This window comes from Egretta garzetta, unplaced genomic scaffold, assembly GCF_000687185.1.
Source record: "Egretta garzetta isolate BGI_Z169 unplaced genomic scaffold, ASM68718v1 scaffold401, whole genome shotgun sequence".
Classification (NCBI taxonomy): domain Eukaryota; kingdom Metazoa; phylum Chordata; class Aves; order Pelecaniformes; family Ardeidae; genus Egretta; species Egretta garzetta.
The window spans coordinates 1,445,232-1,461,989 of record NW_009258651.1 but is presented as its reverse complement, the minus strand read 5'-3'; the positions used below and the strand labels follow the sequence as shown (position 1 = coordinate 1,461,989).

Here is a 16,758-nt window from a genome sequence, read left to right as displayed (position 1 = left end):
TACTTCTTGACAAGTATTATGGGGCTAGCACTAAGGAAACTGAATATCTGACAACATTTTCCAGATTTCTTGAACAAAACCACAAGATACATAGCAAACAAATCTGACTTATTCATACTAACAAGTTACAAAGCAGCAAGCTAATTTTCATTAAGACATACTGTTGAAGTTCTAGTAAGTCAGAATGGCAAAAGTAGGGAAATAATAAGGTTATAATGATTATTAAACCATCAAACACCACCTTGTGGACTCTAGCAGACTAAACATGTCTGTGTGAGAGATTATTTCATGTTAGTATAAACAGCTTTACTAGTAAATTATAATTACAGGACCTCCAAAACTTGAAAATAATCCCAACTAGCCAAAAAACACAGTTAAAGGAAAGTTGTCTTTTCCCATTGAACTTCCTTCACTTCCCAAACATTGAACATACCTGTTAGCAATGTTGTGGCTACAGATACACAACATTCATTTGTGTACATGTTATTTTCCAATAAAGTTATCAAAAATACTAAAAATATCGAAGTCCATCCTTACAATAGAAAACTAAAAACTAGTTAAAAATACATCTTGAAAATAAATCTTGAAAAGTTATACTAATCATTTTTAAACTGTCTTTATAGGAACTGTGTCTATTTTATTTTGTTTTAGAGTATTCTGCTGCAGGAAATACCACAGAAAGCAAAAGCAAAGCTATAAATTGAAAAATAAGGTGGATACAAAAATCAAAGCGGTAAACTGTATCAGCAGCCTATCGCTGTATACTCTTGTATAAATGTTTAAGAAACAGTAATTAAGTTTACATTTATAAACATGAAGTTTATAAATGAAATGCAAATAAACCTTTCTAGTAATATTTAGATTCCAGTGTTTTATATAATGACTCTATGGAGTAATGAAAACTTCTTAGGCACCCCACGTCTTCATTATGCTATCTTCAAACATACAGTAAAGAGCAGCTATCATTGCCTTCTGTATAACATTTGTCTATTGAGACTTTTAAAAGTTCTTGAATTTTCAAATTGAATTGAACTTTAAGAAATTGGTTTTGTGCTAATACAGAACAGTTCAAAATGTATAATTAACAGTTGAGTTTCAATGATACGATTAATTTTTAATACAGAATAGACCCTAATGCTTTCTTTTGTTCTTCTCCAAAGCATTATGGAAGCAAACTGAAAATAGCCTGGACACTATGTTTGAGATGAGCAAACAAACTATGTTTCCCATTTGTTTATACTTGTGAATCTGGTTTCATAACCATCATGAGAGACTGGCGTATTAGTTTAGAAAAGAAAAAGCCCCACTTGACTCTTACCAGTCATAGCCCACTGCAAAAGATGTCTCAATTACTGGTGCAATGAGTTTAGCAGCTGTCATGATGTATTCCTCTGCCATAGATTTCCTAACAAAAAAAAAAACAACCCCAAAACAAGAATCACACCACACAAAAATCAACACACAAACATGTCACCATTTCAAAAACGTGTACAAAAAATAACCAAATCTTCCTGCACTCAGGACAATCTTAGAAGTCAATCCAACCAGTCACCTGCTACTACTACTGCCCTATATCTTGATAAAGCTCTCTGTTTTTTCTCTTTTCCTTTCACTGCACACTGTTGTATTTTAAAAAAAAAAAAAAACAACCAAAAACCAAAAAACAAACAATGCTGCAAATTTTAAGCACTGTAACCTATAGCATTTGGGGTTGATATTCTATTTGAGTGCAGTACACTAAACTGAGTGATCCAACTGGTTCTTCCAAGCGTGTTCTTTCCTAAGAATTATGAAGACGCTTTTATAGCAAGAGCTGTGGACAAGTGAGAAGGCTGATAATACTTTCAGGAGCTAAAATCCATGACATCACAGTCAAGAAAGAATAGACTCCACCATTACCTCTCACGTTCTATTTGTCTTAAGCTGTCATTTTTAATGGCTTCAATCAGTAGATTTGTATGTGGATCATCCTGGAGGGAGACAAAACAACTGCAAATTACGCCAGTATACATGCATTTTAATTATTTTATAGACAATATGACGGCAAACGTAAACTGATGCAAGTTACATAGTCTATAATGTCAGTTATTTACTTTTAACATTTCAAAAAGCTAGCTTCAGTTTAAAGTAGTTTTCTAACCACAAAACCTGAAATTCAGCACTTGAATCCTGTTTTTCTGCTCACACTTGTGGTCATAGATCACATTAACTATACCTATTAACAGCCCTAATATCATGTGTATCGGACTGGGAAGGCTGAAATCACAGTGAGAATACTCACATGCTTAAAAATAAAGGCATGCTTAAGCATTTGCCGAACTGCAGGGGTATTCAGCAGATGAGGTCTTGTACTACCCGCTCGTTACAATAACTCACATGATCATCTTGTGGTTTCTATCACACATCTCTGTTAGTTCTAAAAGAACTAATGCAGATTTCGTTAGCCATCCCTTCCTCATGTACTGGGGATAGATCATGGAAACTTTGATCTTTTCTCTGACCTCCTCCTAACAAAACACAGAACTTGGAATGTCTGTTAAAACTGTAGCTTGCCTATCCTTAGAAAGAACTTCTACAGTCTCAAGCTTTTCTTCCAATGAATGATCTTACACAGTCTTCAGTTAACTCAAGTGTTTAATGACCCTTACTGTTATGTAATTGCTAATATGAGAATTATATATAAAAAGATATTTAAGAAATTATACACATATTTACCAATAAATACAAATAAATATATATGCTTCTTATATTAAATTTTATTTGCTTACGCTAGGACAACAGGAAACAACAGCTACTTGTAAGTTGCAAATAGTTAGAAGACTAATTATATGTTTGATCTTTAGGACTGAAAATGGAAGCTTTGCATCACTGAGAAAAAGATTGCTAAGAGAATATAAAGGGCTTGCCTTGATCTTTCTATAGAGGACCTTTCTAAGAGGGACCCTAAACTTTTTAATTACTTTTTGCGGTCTTCAACGTCACGAGATGTTGATTTCATTGTACAAAGGAAGGCAACTTTCCAACAAAGTCTAATAAACTGAAATAAGCATCTGTAAACTTCACTAAAATTTTCTTCTGTAAAATAACACTACAGTATTACAGGTTTTATTAGCACTCATTTGAGATAACCTGCAGTAACTCACTCATTGCTTTGCTCCCTTTATTTTAGCTTATAAATATTTTACTAAAATTGTATATAAATAAAGGAGGCAAAGCAGTAAGTGAGCTATGTAAGTTAGCCCAGATGAATTTCAACAAAATTGTTATGAAGGCAATTGTGTGGTGTGGATTTTATAAACATCACATCTTTTGAGGAAAAAAGGATTTCAATGTTCTCAACATTATTTTACACTTCTGAGCAGAACCGCCACACTAAGTTAATGCTGGTAAAAAAAAAAAAGTTATTTTAGATACATAAATACACATGGGTTTACATATTCAGTATAGTCCAAGCATTCAATGTCTCTCCCCCTTTCTCCTGATTTACCATATAAAGACACAGTTTATTTCGTTCAAACTTACATTTGGTGAAATGTATTTGTCGTCATAATCCACCTCCAAGGGAACAGCAATCAGTTTTTGGAAGGCTTTTTTCATCTGCTCACCGTTTCCAATAGCAAAATAACATAGGATCAAGTTGAAGCCTGCCTTCAGGTTTGGGGACATGCTCATTATATGTTCAAATGAAGAAATGGCATCACTATATTGGCCAGTTTTAATAAATGCAACTCCGATATTTTGCATTATTTTAATTCTAAGTAAAGAAATCAGGCAGGATTAGGTTATATTTTTATCTATAAAATCATACTGTATCCAAAACTTGTATTTCAGAACCATGCCTACTAGTAGAAACTCACCTCATCTCTTTGTGGACACTAGGAATCTGGTCTAAAGCCATACGGTAGAATTTGATAGCTTTGGAATAGTTACGTTGCTTTAAATATATATTTCCCATATTCACCTTCAGTCTACCTATCAAAAGAAGTCAATGAGTTACAGCCTTTTAAAGCATGGTCACAGCATTTTTCAGTTGTTTCAAAGTGACAGAGTAGAGCAATTTCTTAATAAATGTATCTTCATTATAGGTACCGGTGGCCTTTAAAGCAGCACTGCATGGAACAGCCTTCTGTGAAGTTTCACTCAGAAGTAGATGAAGTAGTAATGAAACCTAGAATAGAACTATCACTGTAAGATATATTCTAATTTTGATTGTGAATTGAGGGATGAGGTAGAAATTATTTACAGTGCTCTCCAGGAAGACAGCTGCAAATAAGCATCTTGAGAAAAGCGCACTGTAGAGTCTCAAAGATGTGCAAAATACTAAAAGAAGTTTTCAGAAGAGAAAAGCTGAGACAAAAGAGAAAAAAATAGTATTAAAGCAGACAATATAGTGCGTGCTGCATGAGAAAATTGTATATTTGGCTTTATGTTTAGCTTAGCCTATGGAAAGAAAAGACTTAATGAGCTGGAGAGCCAAACCGCATTAAGTTATACCAAGTCAGAGATTATGAGTATCTGTCATCCACTCTGACTGACTGACATGAGGGCTGAGATCTCTGCAAGTCAACACCACCCAGATAAAGTCCTTATTTTGAATGCCTGACTACCAATTTTAATCCACTTTGGAATGTAGCCTACCTCCATTGCTGAACATCTTATTCTTCACTATAACTTGGTAAGTATTCAGTGCTTCAGCATACATTTCATTAGCAGCATACTGACTGGCCAGATTGAAAAGAACCTGTAGAAAAATGGAATTATAGGCAAGAAAATAATATTGTTCTCTCAATAGTAATAAACTTGAATTCATAATAGATAATTTTGCATTCATTTACCTTGGAAGTACTGCTTTTACAGTTTTAAGCTTCCCATCTTTAATGCTCCTTTATTCTTGTACATTGACATAGAGAAAATAAGTTTCAAATCTACTTATTCTAGGTAATTATTTTATTTTTGTACTTAAATAACTACCATTAAAAGTCATGCTAAGTGGGCCTTAGACCTACGTAAACACCATGTTATACTCCAAGGGTATTAAAACACATTAATACAAGACAATTCTCAGAAACTGCGCGTAATTCATTACCCCCAACGTGTGGAAAACTGTCTTGCTACCTATGGTCACTCAGTTTATGAAGAGAGAATTTTTCCAAACTGCTGTTTCAAAACAGAAGTTCTGTTGGCATCAGGTAAAATACCTCCACATTTCTCCCCAGCTTTAGTCTGACCTTCACTATGAAGTAAATTCCTAGGTCTGCTTAACTCAATGCATTCATTGCTAATAATTTTCTCTACAGCACTATCTGGAGTATAACTCTAAATTCCCCCTAAGTATTTTTATGTATGTTGTATCCTTTTTAAAAAAAAAAAAAAGTCTACTATTAATTTGAAATCCAGAATGTAAATCTAGATACCTGCTTTCAGATTCAGGATTTAGGAATATTAATATATCCTATTTCATGTAATCATTATCTGACACTTTACGGTTCAAGTTAAAGGCAGCATCTGAACTCTCCTGTTTTCTTCTCTAGGCATGTTACATTTTCTAGGCTATTTTTGAAGTACAAGGTTTATATCTGTTATATTTTTATATGCATGCTTTGTATGTGAGTAGGTAGCTGGCAAAGACGCTCATGGGCATCCTTCTTCACTTAATGTTGATTATGTGGTTTCTCTGGTACTTGAGACTGCAAGGGAACAGACTCGAAGATGTAAATGGATCTTTGCAGTCCAATGTTAAGTTTTAACTTCAAGAAGTAATTCACTTCATCTTCATAAACTTCCCCTGCTCCCAAATGTAGACCATATCTGATGTGGTACACTGCTAGGAGCATTACAGTACACACACTCAGCAATGTCTCTTTAGGTGTGCTACCAACACCTTTCACTCACTGAAGATTTCTAAGCACTTACTGAGTAAGTGAGGTCTAAGTTGATGTTTTCTGGAGTAGCAATTTGTTCACGTTGTCTCACCAATACTCTTTCCTTTCTTCCAGCCTCTTTTGCTTTTTCCAGAGCCTTAAAAAAAATACTAGGATTTAGCAATGCCTTGAATCTTATTAACCCAAGATGGCAAAAATCAGTTCAAAAAAAGTATGAAAAGAATATACTCATGTCCATTTTCTCTAGACACACAGACTGTACCCAATGCCTGAAAAGTAGCAATAGCAATACAACCCACAGAAAGGTGTTAATCAGTAATAAGCAGACATACAGTTAGTTGAAGCCTGCTTAGCTGTATAATTTTAGAGAAGTATAGTCACACACATATATATGCCATAATCACAACCCTAGAAGATTATTCTACTGGTATTAATGATAGAAAGTGCACATAAATGTTAACCCCACAAGAAAGTAAACTCTCAACACTGTGGACTGCTACATGAAGACATGCTAAGTGAAATCCCTCTCCCCAAAGGAGCTATCAGCTCAACAGATAATCCAAAAACCATTGGAAGTACAGTATAGTATCATCCTGATATCCGAACTGTCTAGGCACACCTACCACAATCAAGATGGTCAATGTTTGATCTTGTCTTAATTTGATCAGGTTCACTGGAATTGCTTCAAACACTGAAGAAAGGCCCTACCAGGCCTTTTGACCAGAGAAACAAGAACGCATTCAGAGAGCTGGGACAGCTTTTTTCTCAACAGCAATAGATACAATGCTTCTTTGTAGTAAGCAAAAAGATAGGGGATGTTACCCATCCTGAAAGACAGTCCTCAAGACAACTGAAATCTTCCTGTCATAGTCTGATAGGGCAAATGTCTTATTCTGTATCTGAAAATATTCACACTACATGACACATAAAATCATTGTCAAAAGTACATTCTTGCTGTACTAGTTCCAAAGGAAAACTGCTGTCTTAAAGAGAGGAGAAAGCCTCAAACCCAATATGCTTCTTAGTGAAATGCTGGATATTTCTCCACAAAGGGCAGATCCTGCCACTGTAACATGGAATATCTCACTTACAGGAGGCCTGAAATGTGCAAATAAAGATTACTACTTAAGAAATCTGTGAAATATAGATACAATTGTAAGGATAACATATGTAGTCTGATAAGAAGTATCACATAGGCACACAATATCACCTTGCATAAAATAGCTAAGGAGGCCCTTATTGTGTGTGAAGAGCACCAGACAATATGAAGTCCCTTCAAGGTAAGAAAACCCTCACTGCCACTGGGTCCAGCATGGCTCCCAAGAGCTGAATCAATTCTAGACGTCAATGCAAAGACAAAGACTTCTGAACAAAGATGATCTATCAAAAGATGGACTGCATACTTCTTAACAGAGCCAAACTGCAGTTAAGACTACCCTTACATTAAAACAATTAAGGTAAGATTAAATGATGCTGTACCCACCATGTTTCACAAGACCTAAAGAGATATTTGAAATTGTCTGAATCTGAGTGCAGACAGAAAAATATTTCTTTGTGTCAGACAAAAAGACAACATTTATTAAAAGTGCTGACTTGTCCAAACAGCTTGAACTCACTAATTACATCTATACTAGATGTAAATCAAATGGGCTAGAGCCTGTTCTTTAGCTACTACTAACTGACAACACACTGTACTACTACCCTCTACAACAGATCAAATATATTCAAACTGCCTATTGGAAATGGTTCCTTATCCATAGTAACCTTCAACTATATCTAGGAACTGTTTAGAAAAATGCTGGTTAGCCTGGGCCAGAACCGTGCCAGTAACCATGCTAACAATTTACAAACCTATTGATTGATTCACAAATATAGACATTGCGTACAGTGGACAAACAATGCCATTTTCCCAATCACAGACCATTTGCAATCTTTGTAATGAATTTTGGAGCTCTTAGTCTCCAAAACATGAGAATTTGACCAAACCGAAGGCCATCTAGCCTAGGATCTGCATCAGACAGTATTAAGCAGCTCAGGAAATATGCTTTACACATTCTTGTACTCTAACAATACCTCCTCAGGATACACTCCAAGACTAAAAAATTTTGCAGCTTGGATGACTAAGCAAGGAACATCATCTCTCATAGCTCTATTTAATTTTTTTCCCCTTATGGATCAGATGCCATCAACTTGAGAGGGCAATGGATGATCACAAAGGAAGTCTACATTCCTAAGAAACCAATGTATCTCATTAATTCTAACAGTTGAGCCTGCTCTGCCTCTAGTAGTTTGGGAGCTGGAGCTGGCCAGTCCAAAGTACATGGAACAAAACGTAATCCTGGTCCTAAGAAGGAAGAGTTAGAGGCTATTTTGATCAAGTGGAACCCAAGGTTAATGTGCTTTATTGCCACTGTCCTATGAAGGATACTGGTGTTTGCACTTTAGGGTTTGCTTAGCTTGGAAGGTCCCCTCGTGTGACAGAAAGAAGACAAAAGAGTTGATCTTGATGCTGACCCCTTGTGGTGCAACAAAAGCACTAAACAGCTCCTGACATAGAAGGGTACTGTGGAGGTGGCTTAAGTGAGATTGATCCTGGTGTTGAGCACCAGTCCTGAATGAGAATTACATTATCCAAAAAGCTCAAGCAACATCAAGGAAACGGAATGTCACTCAGACAAGATCCTTACACATCTGAGGATCAAATGCTGCAAAGATGCCAATACCAGGCTTGTAATTGAAGAAGGGTCACCCATTCCCATAAATTCCATAGGTTAGACTGGGAAAAAGTGCCCAGTATGACTAATTGATCAGACCCATTTGAAGAGGCCAATGGAGATATGAGGGAGTTTTTGTAACACCAAAATCTTAAATATATACACAAGAAATACAGCTCCTACCTTTTTTTTTTTTTGACAATACAAGGATTGGAAGAGTCATAACAAAGTTAGAAATAAGATGATTTTAATAACTTGAAATGTTTGAGGCCAAGTCAGTTTGAAACATCTACTGACACAAATTGTTCTTCGCATAAGAGCAAGTGAAGTCAAATCCAAAAAAATTACCAATTTCAAGTCTCCACAGCTGTTGGCAATGCAGCTTTCTTCAACCAGTTCATTCACTTTTTTTTCCAACTGCCTAATCTTCTCTTCTGAACTAAAATAAAAATAACAATACAAGGATTAACACTAGTAACATAACTGCAAACACTAAGCTGTTACACAGGATATTTTCAATAAAACACGACAGTTGTGTATCACATGTCACAACTATCTGGTTTTCCCATCAAAGAAAATATGTGAAACTATGCCCAGAGAAGATCCTCCAAAGATAACACATTCACACTTTTAATTTGAGAACAGACACCCAAGAAAACAGAGAGACAAGACAGACATGCAAATTTCATGGACCCAATTTGTTCACAGAATCACAGAATGGCAGGGGTTGGAAGGGACCTTCGGAGATCTTCTAGTCCAACCCCCCTGCTAAAGCAGGTTCAGGAGAAGTAATGACAGAACAAACAGATGGGCTGGTAAAACTTTCAAATCAAATACCTAGTGAAATGAAATATTGTATTAAGAGCAATTAATTGAACCTTTGCATAGATAACTTGAAAGTATAGCTTGCCAATGCAGATTTTAATAAAAAGTTGTTATTTATCTAGACTTTTTTTTTCAGTTAAATAATCAAAACATTTCAGAAGAATTCCCTATTCCTATATAGCTACATTTGAGGAATACACCTTTCATATTCAAAAGCCCAATGACTTGTTCTGAGTGAACTCCCCAACATTCACAGCAGCCTGCAAAACTTCTACAACCTCAGTTTCACCTCAAGTGGTAAGGTCAGAATGAACAGAGAGAAACAGCAGGCAAATTCCCCCAAGTTCTTCCCAGCAAGCTGCATGGATCATGGCGTTCCTTGCACCCTCTTCCACAATCCTCCACAATTCTATGTAAGTATCACAGTATTTGTGTGGCAACAGCTACGTCCATGCTGCTGAGCTAAGGTCTACAGTCAGAACCAGAAATCACTGAAAGCAGATGGTCCTGAAACTCAGTGCAACTGCTCTGGTAAGTCAGCTAACCACATGCATAAATGCTTGTGGCATTATTTCGCAAAGTTAAGAGTTCAGCCCCTCAAGGTTTTCTAACTTCCTGGATGTTTTTAATCTCTACCCATGGCTGGTTTTTTGTTGCTGTTAATGCTCTGAAATAATTTAATGCAAAACTGAACAAACCTGTCTGAATTTTTCATTTCCAGAGGTGGAGCAGGACCCCTTGCTTGGCCAAGAGGATCAAATGAAGAACCTGCAAAATCAACAGAGTACTGAGAATTGTAAACTAACATCTCCCTCTGGCAGCCAGTAATTTCTACAAACCATACCTCTCATAGCTGCCTTAGTGTAACCTGCAGCATGCACTGCTGTCATTGGTCGGGCAACCCCATCCTTAAATAAAAAGAAAGACATATTAAAATAATGTTCCTAAAAAATAAGACTGTGGACAGTATGGATATCAGTTACGTATTATAAAAGCTTTAAATACAAAAATCAGTTGTTACCACCTCAGTAAACTGAGTATTTTTTAAAATGTTTTTATTTCTCAAATATTGTACATCCTTACTGCCTACATAGTAGAGGAGCAAACACTATTGGGAAACTGTAACTGACACAAAGGAACACCTACTACTTTGTGTAAATTTTATATGTATTCAGAATACTTAATTTCAAACATCTTTTATTTTTAAAAAATTCTCAATAATTGTTGGTCTTGAGATCCGTAATGTACTCTAGCTTGTTGCACAAATAAACTAGAATTTTTTTGTATTTGTAACTTATTATCAGACAATGCATCCCAACACAGGAATGTCTCACCCCACCCCATATGAGCTTATTAAACTTTCCTGTCAGGACACCGAATGCACTAATAAACCTGAATAGCCCTGACCAGACTCACCTGGGGTCTCCAGCCACACACCCTACCCATGGATCCAAGAGCTTTATTTAAGCTCAACCCTGGTCCCTCAGCCCCTGCTGGAGCTTTGTTGGAAGACTACTGGTTTCCACATCAGCCACAGCTATGCCTGGCCACAGAGTCCCTCGATCCAGATTTCAACCTGTGGGCTGACTCCCTGGATTGATCTTAGCTTTGCCTTGTCACAGCCAGTGATCACTGGTCCTAACCCTGGCCCACGCATTGACTTCCTGTCTTGACCTTGGACCTGCCTCATAACCATGATACTGCCTTATGTTCTGAACTTTTGGTTGGACATGGCCACCTTTTCTGGGTGGCTCTTACTTGCCTTGCTCAAGTATTGCGGCACTGGGTCCTGGCTGGTGAGGCTCCTGCACTGCTGGCCATGCAATTTCCCTCTAGACTCCTGGCTTGCCTTCCCTTAGGGAGTAGCCCTATTCTTGATGCTCCCTGATAATTCCCGTTTCCCACCTGGGCTGACACAAAAGGATATAGTGGCTACAGATATATTTAACAATAGGTCAATATACTGAAGGGGGGTGGTGGGAGAGTCATTGGTAAATTGCAGTGGATCCTTTTTAGAGTATAAGTACATAAGAAAAACATGAAAACCAGAATCTACCTCTCTCCTATTTCAATGGGAAATTATTCATTGCATGTCAATAAGTGTTAAAAAGCCCTACACTGGTATTGCTTCCAATCCTGTGCTTAGATAAAATAGTCATCACAACCCTCAGGCTGACAGTAGTATTTTCAAAACAGGACAAATTAAGACAGTGTAAAAATTTGTATTATTTTGATGAGCTTTTAAATACTTGTATCAAACCCAAACACTTACTAGAAAACTACAGTGTTCCAAATAAATATAAAATGCAAATATTGAAACTTTTACCTGTATAGCTCCTGTCATTGGTCTTCCCATAGATGAAGTTAAAGTTGCCTTTGACTACAAAAATAAGTAAACTGTTTGAAACTAGCATTTACAAAGCATTAGAAGACTGTAAAGGCTATGTACAGTCTTCTCAACACTGAGTTTTAAGAGTTGATCTAACACACACAAGCTCATAGCAAAATTCCCATTTACATTATGAATATGCACTATACTGCTAGTGCCTGGCAGACTTAAAGATGTTAAACACTTCAGTCAGCACAAATTCACAATACTGTTTTTTATGTATTTGGGTATTTCCAACAGACCTTTTAAAAAAATTACTTAGAAATTTAGCTGAGACAGTCTGTTTTTTATGTATTTGGGTATTTCCAACAGACAAATTACTTAGAAATTTAGCTGAGACAGCAGTACTTTCCATTATTACACTATTGAAATTACTACTTTTAAATTGAACAAGTAATTTGCACAAAATACTTCAGTAAGATTCTGAGTACAGCTGATAAGAGATTAACATGGGTCTGGTTTTAAGTACACTTTCATGAGGATTTATTTTATAATAAATACAGATATACTTTGAAACTGCCAATGGATATCTTTTCCATTAGCTGACATGTCGCATACTGTCCTTCTGTAGTAGTGTTAAAAATCTAAAGAAATACATGTGAAATATTTAATAGTAAGTGCTAAACATTGCTACAAATATACAATACAAACAGACAAAAATAAAGGATTTCAGGCCATGAAAAAGTATTCCCCTGATTTCCACCCAGCTGACTATGTTTTACTATTTTACCTACTATCCATCTCACACCATGACTGGTTTTCATTTTTTTTCTGCTAAGGCTGAACCTACATTAACAAGGACTGTAGTGTAGGAGAAGCAAATCTGCAGAGTGAAACAGGTAGCACTGTGGACTGGATAATGCTTTGGAGGTTTCTACCTCTACTGATGCAGGTAAACACCTCAGTCTTTATTATCCTTAGGAAGTGCCTTTTTGTGCACTCCTTTAAAAGAACAGCTTTTCCCCTCACAGCGTGGTACTACACTAAACATCTGCAAATACAACTGCTAAGAAAAAGCAGTCTCAAAAGGAACATATCCAGAGCAAGTAACAGAAGGTTGAGAGTAAAGGTTGTATTTCAATGACTTAGCATAGAATTTAGGTGTTCTTGAAATTGTTACACAGCTAATATGCATAAGAGATCTGAAGCAATGTGATCTCCCCTCTCGATTTATCATAAAACTTAGAGTCATTTTATATCTATGAGCACTGTCTTTTCAAATGTGACTGAGACAGGCTAATAGATTGAAAATTTATTGGAATAAGGGGACAGTGGATATATCAGTAGCACATAACTTCCATTTCCATAGCAAAACAGGTTGAAGTGTTACTTATTTAAGAGTTACAGTGGGCTAAGTATACCAAAGAATATAACCAGCTTTTTCTGACTAAACTGGAGGTGACTCGAAAGCCCGTACTTTTTAAGACGGAGTTTCACTTTAACTTTCAGAAAACTTTCCCAAGCCTAAATAACTACCCATCCACTCCCACCTGCAAGAAAATCAGGTTAATACCTTGGAATCTACTGCCTTATGCAGTACAGAAGTTTATTTGCAGTTTGGTTTGGGAGAAAAAGAAAGAAAAGAAAAAAAAAAAATCAGTAACCATGCCTTGACCAAGTGCAGAGCTGTGAATTAATTAAGATTAATGAATACATGTAGTTTACTGGAAGGAAATACTCAGATAAAGAGAGCTCACTTTGTGCAAGGGAGTAAATGGTAAGTTTATTTTTCAGTAAATACCTCATTTTCATTAAGAATACAACAGAACAAAAACCTACCCCAAATCCAGTAGCTAAAGGTCTTGAGGATGATGTACCAGGAATTTTGGCTGTCAGCTGGGTGGAAAAAAAACCCCACCCAACAAAACCACCAATTAACAACCATATGTGTTAATTATTTGTCTTCCTATATAGTTTCTACAGTGAATTCATAGAAATAATACTTCAACTGTTATAGAAAGAATTCTTATTGTAGAACCAGGTTACTCTGGCAACGAAATAACATTAATCAGACAGTTCCAGCTCTTCTTTAGACACATAGTATGTACTTCTGAAGTGCAGGTGTCAACCTGATATTTAGTTTTGAAAATTGATATAAGATTAAGTCGCAGCTAAATGAAAGTAAGAAAATTAATGTAAATTACAATAATATGGAGGAAAAAATGATCAGAGCAATAACACATGGTTTTCTAAATCCACCCCACTGTCAAGTATGTATCGCAACCTTGTAATCATATGTCAGAGCCAGTAATTCTATGGATAGAACACTAAACAAAGTCCTTTCAGAATACATAATTTTGCTCTTTAATAAGGTTTTATCTCGTTTTATCAAACAAGGATAAACATAGAATCATAGAATGTTTTGGGTTGGAAGGGACCCCTAGAGGTCATCTAGTCCAACCCCCCTGCAGTGAGCAGGGACACCACTAACTAGATCAGGCTGCTCAGAGCCCCATCCATTCCAAACATTTCCAACTGAAATTCCTTGTTTGTTCTAGCTTATCTCTGGAACTTAATGGAACTCGTGGTCTGCTAATTTTTTACTTATTTTTCATATAAATAACTGAAGTCTGTATCTTCATGCTATTAGTTTAAAAAAAAAAAAAAAAAAAAAAAAAAAAAGAGATAAGATATTCCCAAGAGAAGTTTGTATCAGTGCCAAAATTAGAGCTAGGGCTCTAGAGAAGGTCTATACTATTGCACCGTATAAATGCCACAAAAATGGATCCGAGGGCTGGAGCACCTCTCCTGTGAGGACAGGCTGAGACAGCTGGGGTTGTTCAGCCTGGAGAAGAGAAGGCTGCGGGGAGACCTGATTGCAGCCTTTCAGTACTTAAAGGGAGCCTACAGAAAAGGCTGGGAAAATCTTTTTAGTAAGGCCAGCTGTGACAGGACAAGGGCTAATGTTTTTAAACTAAAATAGGGTAGATTTAGACTGGATATAAGGAAGAAATTCTTTACAATGAGGGTAGTGAAACACTGGAATGGGTTGCCCAGGGAGGTAGTGGAGGCCCCATCCCTGGAAACATTCAAGGCCAGGTTGGATGGGGCTCTGAGCAACCTGATACAGTTGATGTCCTTGCTCACTGCAGGGGTGCTGGACTAGATGACCTCTAAAGGTCCCTTCCAACCCAAAACATTCTATGACTCTCTGAAAAGGTACTTACAGGGGGTCTTCTACCATGACTTGTTCTTGCTGCCTGTTGAAAACCTACATCATTTTCTAAATCCTAGAAAAGATAAAATAAAAATATCAACCCTTTTAAAACTGTAACACCCGAAGCCACAATTCCAGAACCTTATGACTACTGAAAGCAGATAGGTAGAAAACCAATTCTTCTTCCAAAAATACTTGACTTGAAAATAACTGACTGACAGGTTTTACTAACAATAAATAATGATTACATTATTTGGTCTATCTTTTTTGCTATTTTAGATTAGAAAGTAAAACCTCATTATTCTCTGAAAAATAAAAACACACTGAGGCAGCAGAGCTTAAGTGATAAAATATAACATGAAATTATTTCCCTCAAAAAGCTTACTACTAGCACTACTTCTAGATTTTAACATCAATGCCTGTCATGCCAATATATTAAGATACCTCATGTCTCTGAGGTCACTCTGCAACTCCCATGAACTTGGCATTGGGATTTCACACAAGATACCAAATCTTGCAACACTGGCCTTGCTTTGAGCAGGGTAGGGAGTTTGGACCAAATGACCCCCTTGTTGTTCCAGTTCCACTACACCAGCAGTTACCAGAAAGTGGTCTGCAGGGTTACCATAAGTCATCCCAGATGCTCTGCCGATTGCACAGAGACCTGCAGGACTCCACTCTACTGTTATCACCACCAGCTGCAGCACAGAAGAGATCAATGACCTATTGACCAATAAACCTCTTTAGTCAGAAAGCTTGCTGCTGCACACTGTCTGGAAAACACCACATTGAATGTGTCTGAATGTGAATACGGCCTTCAGATAACCAGGTTTTTATACCTCCTATGTTCTAACTGTTAAAGCATATTAGATCTGTTATGAGACGTACACAAGTATTTTGCTGGAATAGAAAACTATCAAAAAACTAACCATTCAAAAACATCCTGGTGAAACTATGTATTTCTTACTAAATAAGAAAATTGCACTTCAAAGCAGTAGCACACTTGCATATTACTGTACCCACACTCTCCTATCTTGTACTTCGAAGTTAAAACCCTATGTATGGAAAAGGTGGGAAACAGCAAATATTTTTACCTCTGTGTCAAACGTGGGATTATAATCATTGTAGCCAGAATAAAGATCATCTTCATCAGCCTCAGGAGCCAGATGCACATTTTGCATCATTTTTCTGTGAAACATTTAACATGCCAAATATTATCCCAGTGACTTTATGTCTTTTAAAATGTAAATTATAAATAGTAATAAAGTTTACAAGTTCAGAAGAGCTCCAATTTCATTTTAGTTTTTAATTGCTGCTTTCAAAATTAAAAATAAGCTATGATTAGTCATAAAAACTAGGGTTCACCTATAAACAATATTAAATGGCACAATTTCATAGAATTAGATTTTGTTAGGTATTTATACCAACTGTCATGAAAATGGTCTTAATTATCATTAAAACTAAATGATCATAACAAGTAACTGTATTACTTTCGGAATGGTAGCTTTACATTCTCAGATAATTCAGATTTAAGGTAATTCTAAAGTTTGCCATTTTTTATTATATAGTCATTCTAATGAAAGGTATCTCTTCTAACTTCAAATCTTCCTTCCTTCCTTCCCTGTGTCCTTATATCAACCACAGCTATTCTCTATGTGCAACATTCTTCATATAATTTTGCCATTTCAATTCAAGCAGTTTTAAAAAACTAGAATTAAAGAAACCAAGAAGCCTGGGTTCCACTGCCTGTCTTCACAAATCCTGTGTCTAATAGGGCTGCATTCACCTCGT

General features: G+C 36.4%; 1 protein-coding gene across 1 annotated transcript in view; it reads right to left on the bottom strand.

The window, feature by feature from the left end:
* The window catches only part of IFT88 (intraflagellar transport 88), a 48,782-nt gene that overhangs the window by 31,736 nt on the left and 288 nt on the right, over positions 1-16,758 (bottom strand). The window contains exons 2-14 of the mRNA XM_035903779.1: positions 16,062-16,155; positions 14,978-15,040; positions 13,590-13,646; positions 11,748-11,801; positions 10,266-10,329; positions 10,120-10,189; positions 8,945-9,035; positions 5,914-6,018; positions 4,639-4,741; positions 3,858-3,972; positions 3,523-3,754; positions 1,900-1,970; positions 1,319-1,405 (exon numbers count right to left, since the gene is read on the bottom strand). Coding sequence (XP_035759672.1) covers positions 1,319-1,405; positions 1,900-1,970; positions 3,523-3,754; positions 3,858-3,972; positions 4,639-4,741; positions 5,914-6,018; positions 8,945-9,035; positions 10,120-10,189; positions 10,266-10,329; positions 11,748-11,801; positions 13,590-13,646; positions 14,978-15,040; positions 16,062-16,151 — 1,202 coding nt within the window. The 5' untranslated portion in view covers positions 16,152-16,155. The remainder of the gene's footprint in view (positions 1-1,318; positions 1,406-1,899; positions 1,971-3,522; positions 3,755-3,857; positions 3,973-4,638; positions 4,742-5,913; positions 6,019-8,944; positions 9,036-10,119; positions 10,190-10,265; positions 10,330-11,747; positions 11,802-13,589; positions 13,647-14,977; positions 15,041-16,061; positions 16,156-16,758) is intronic.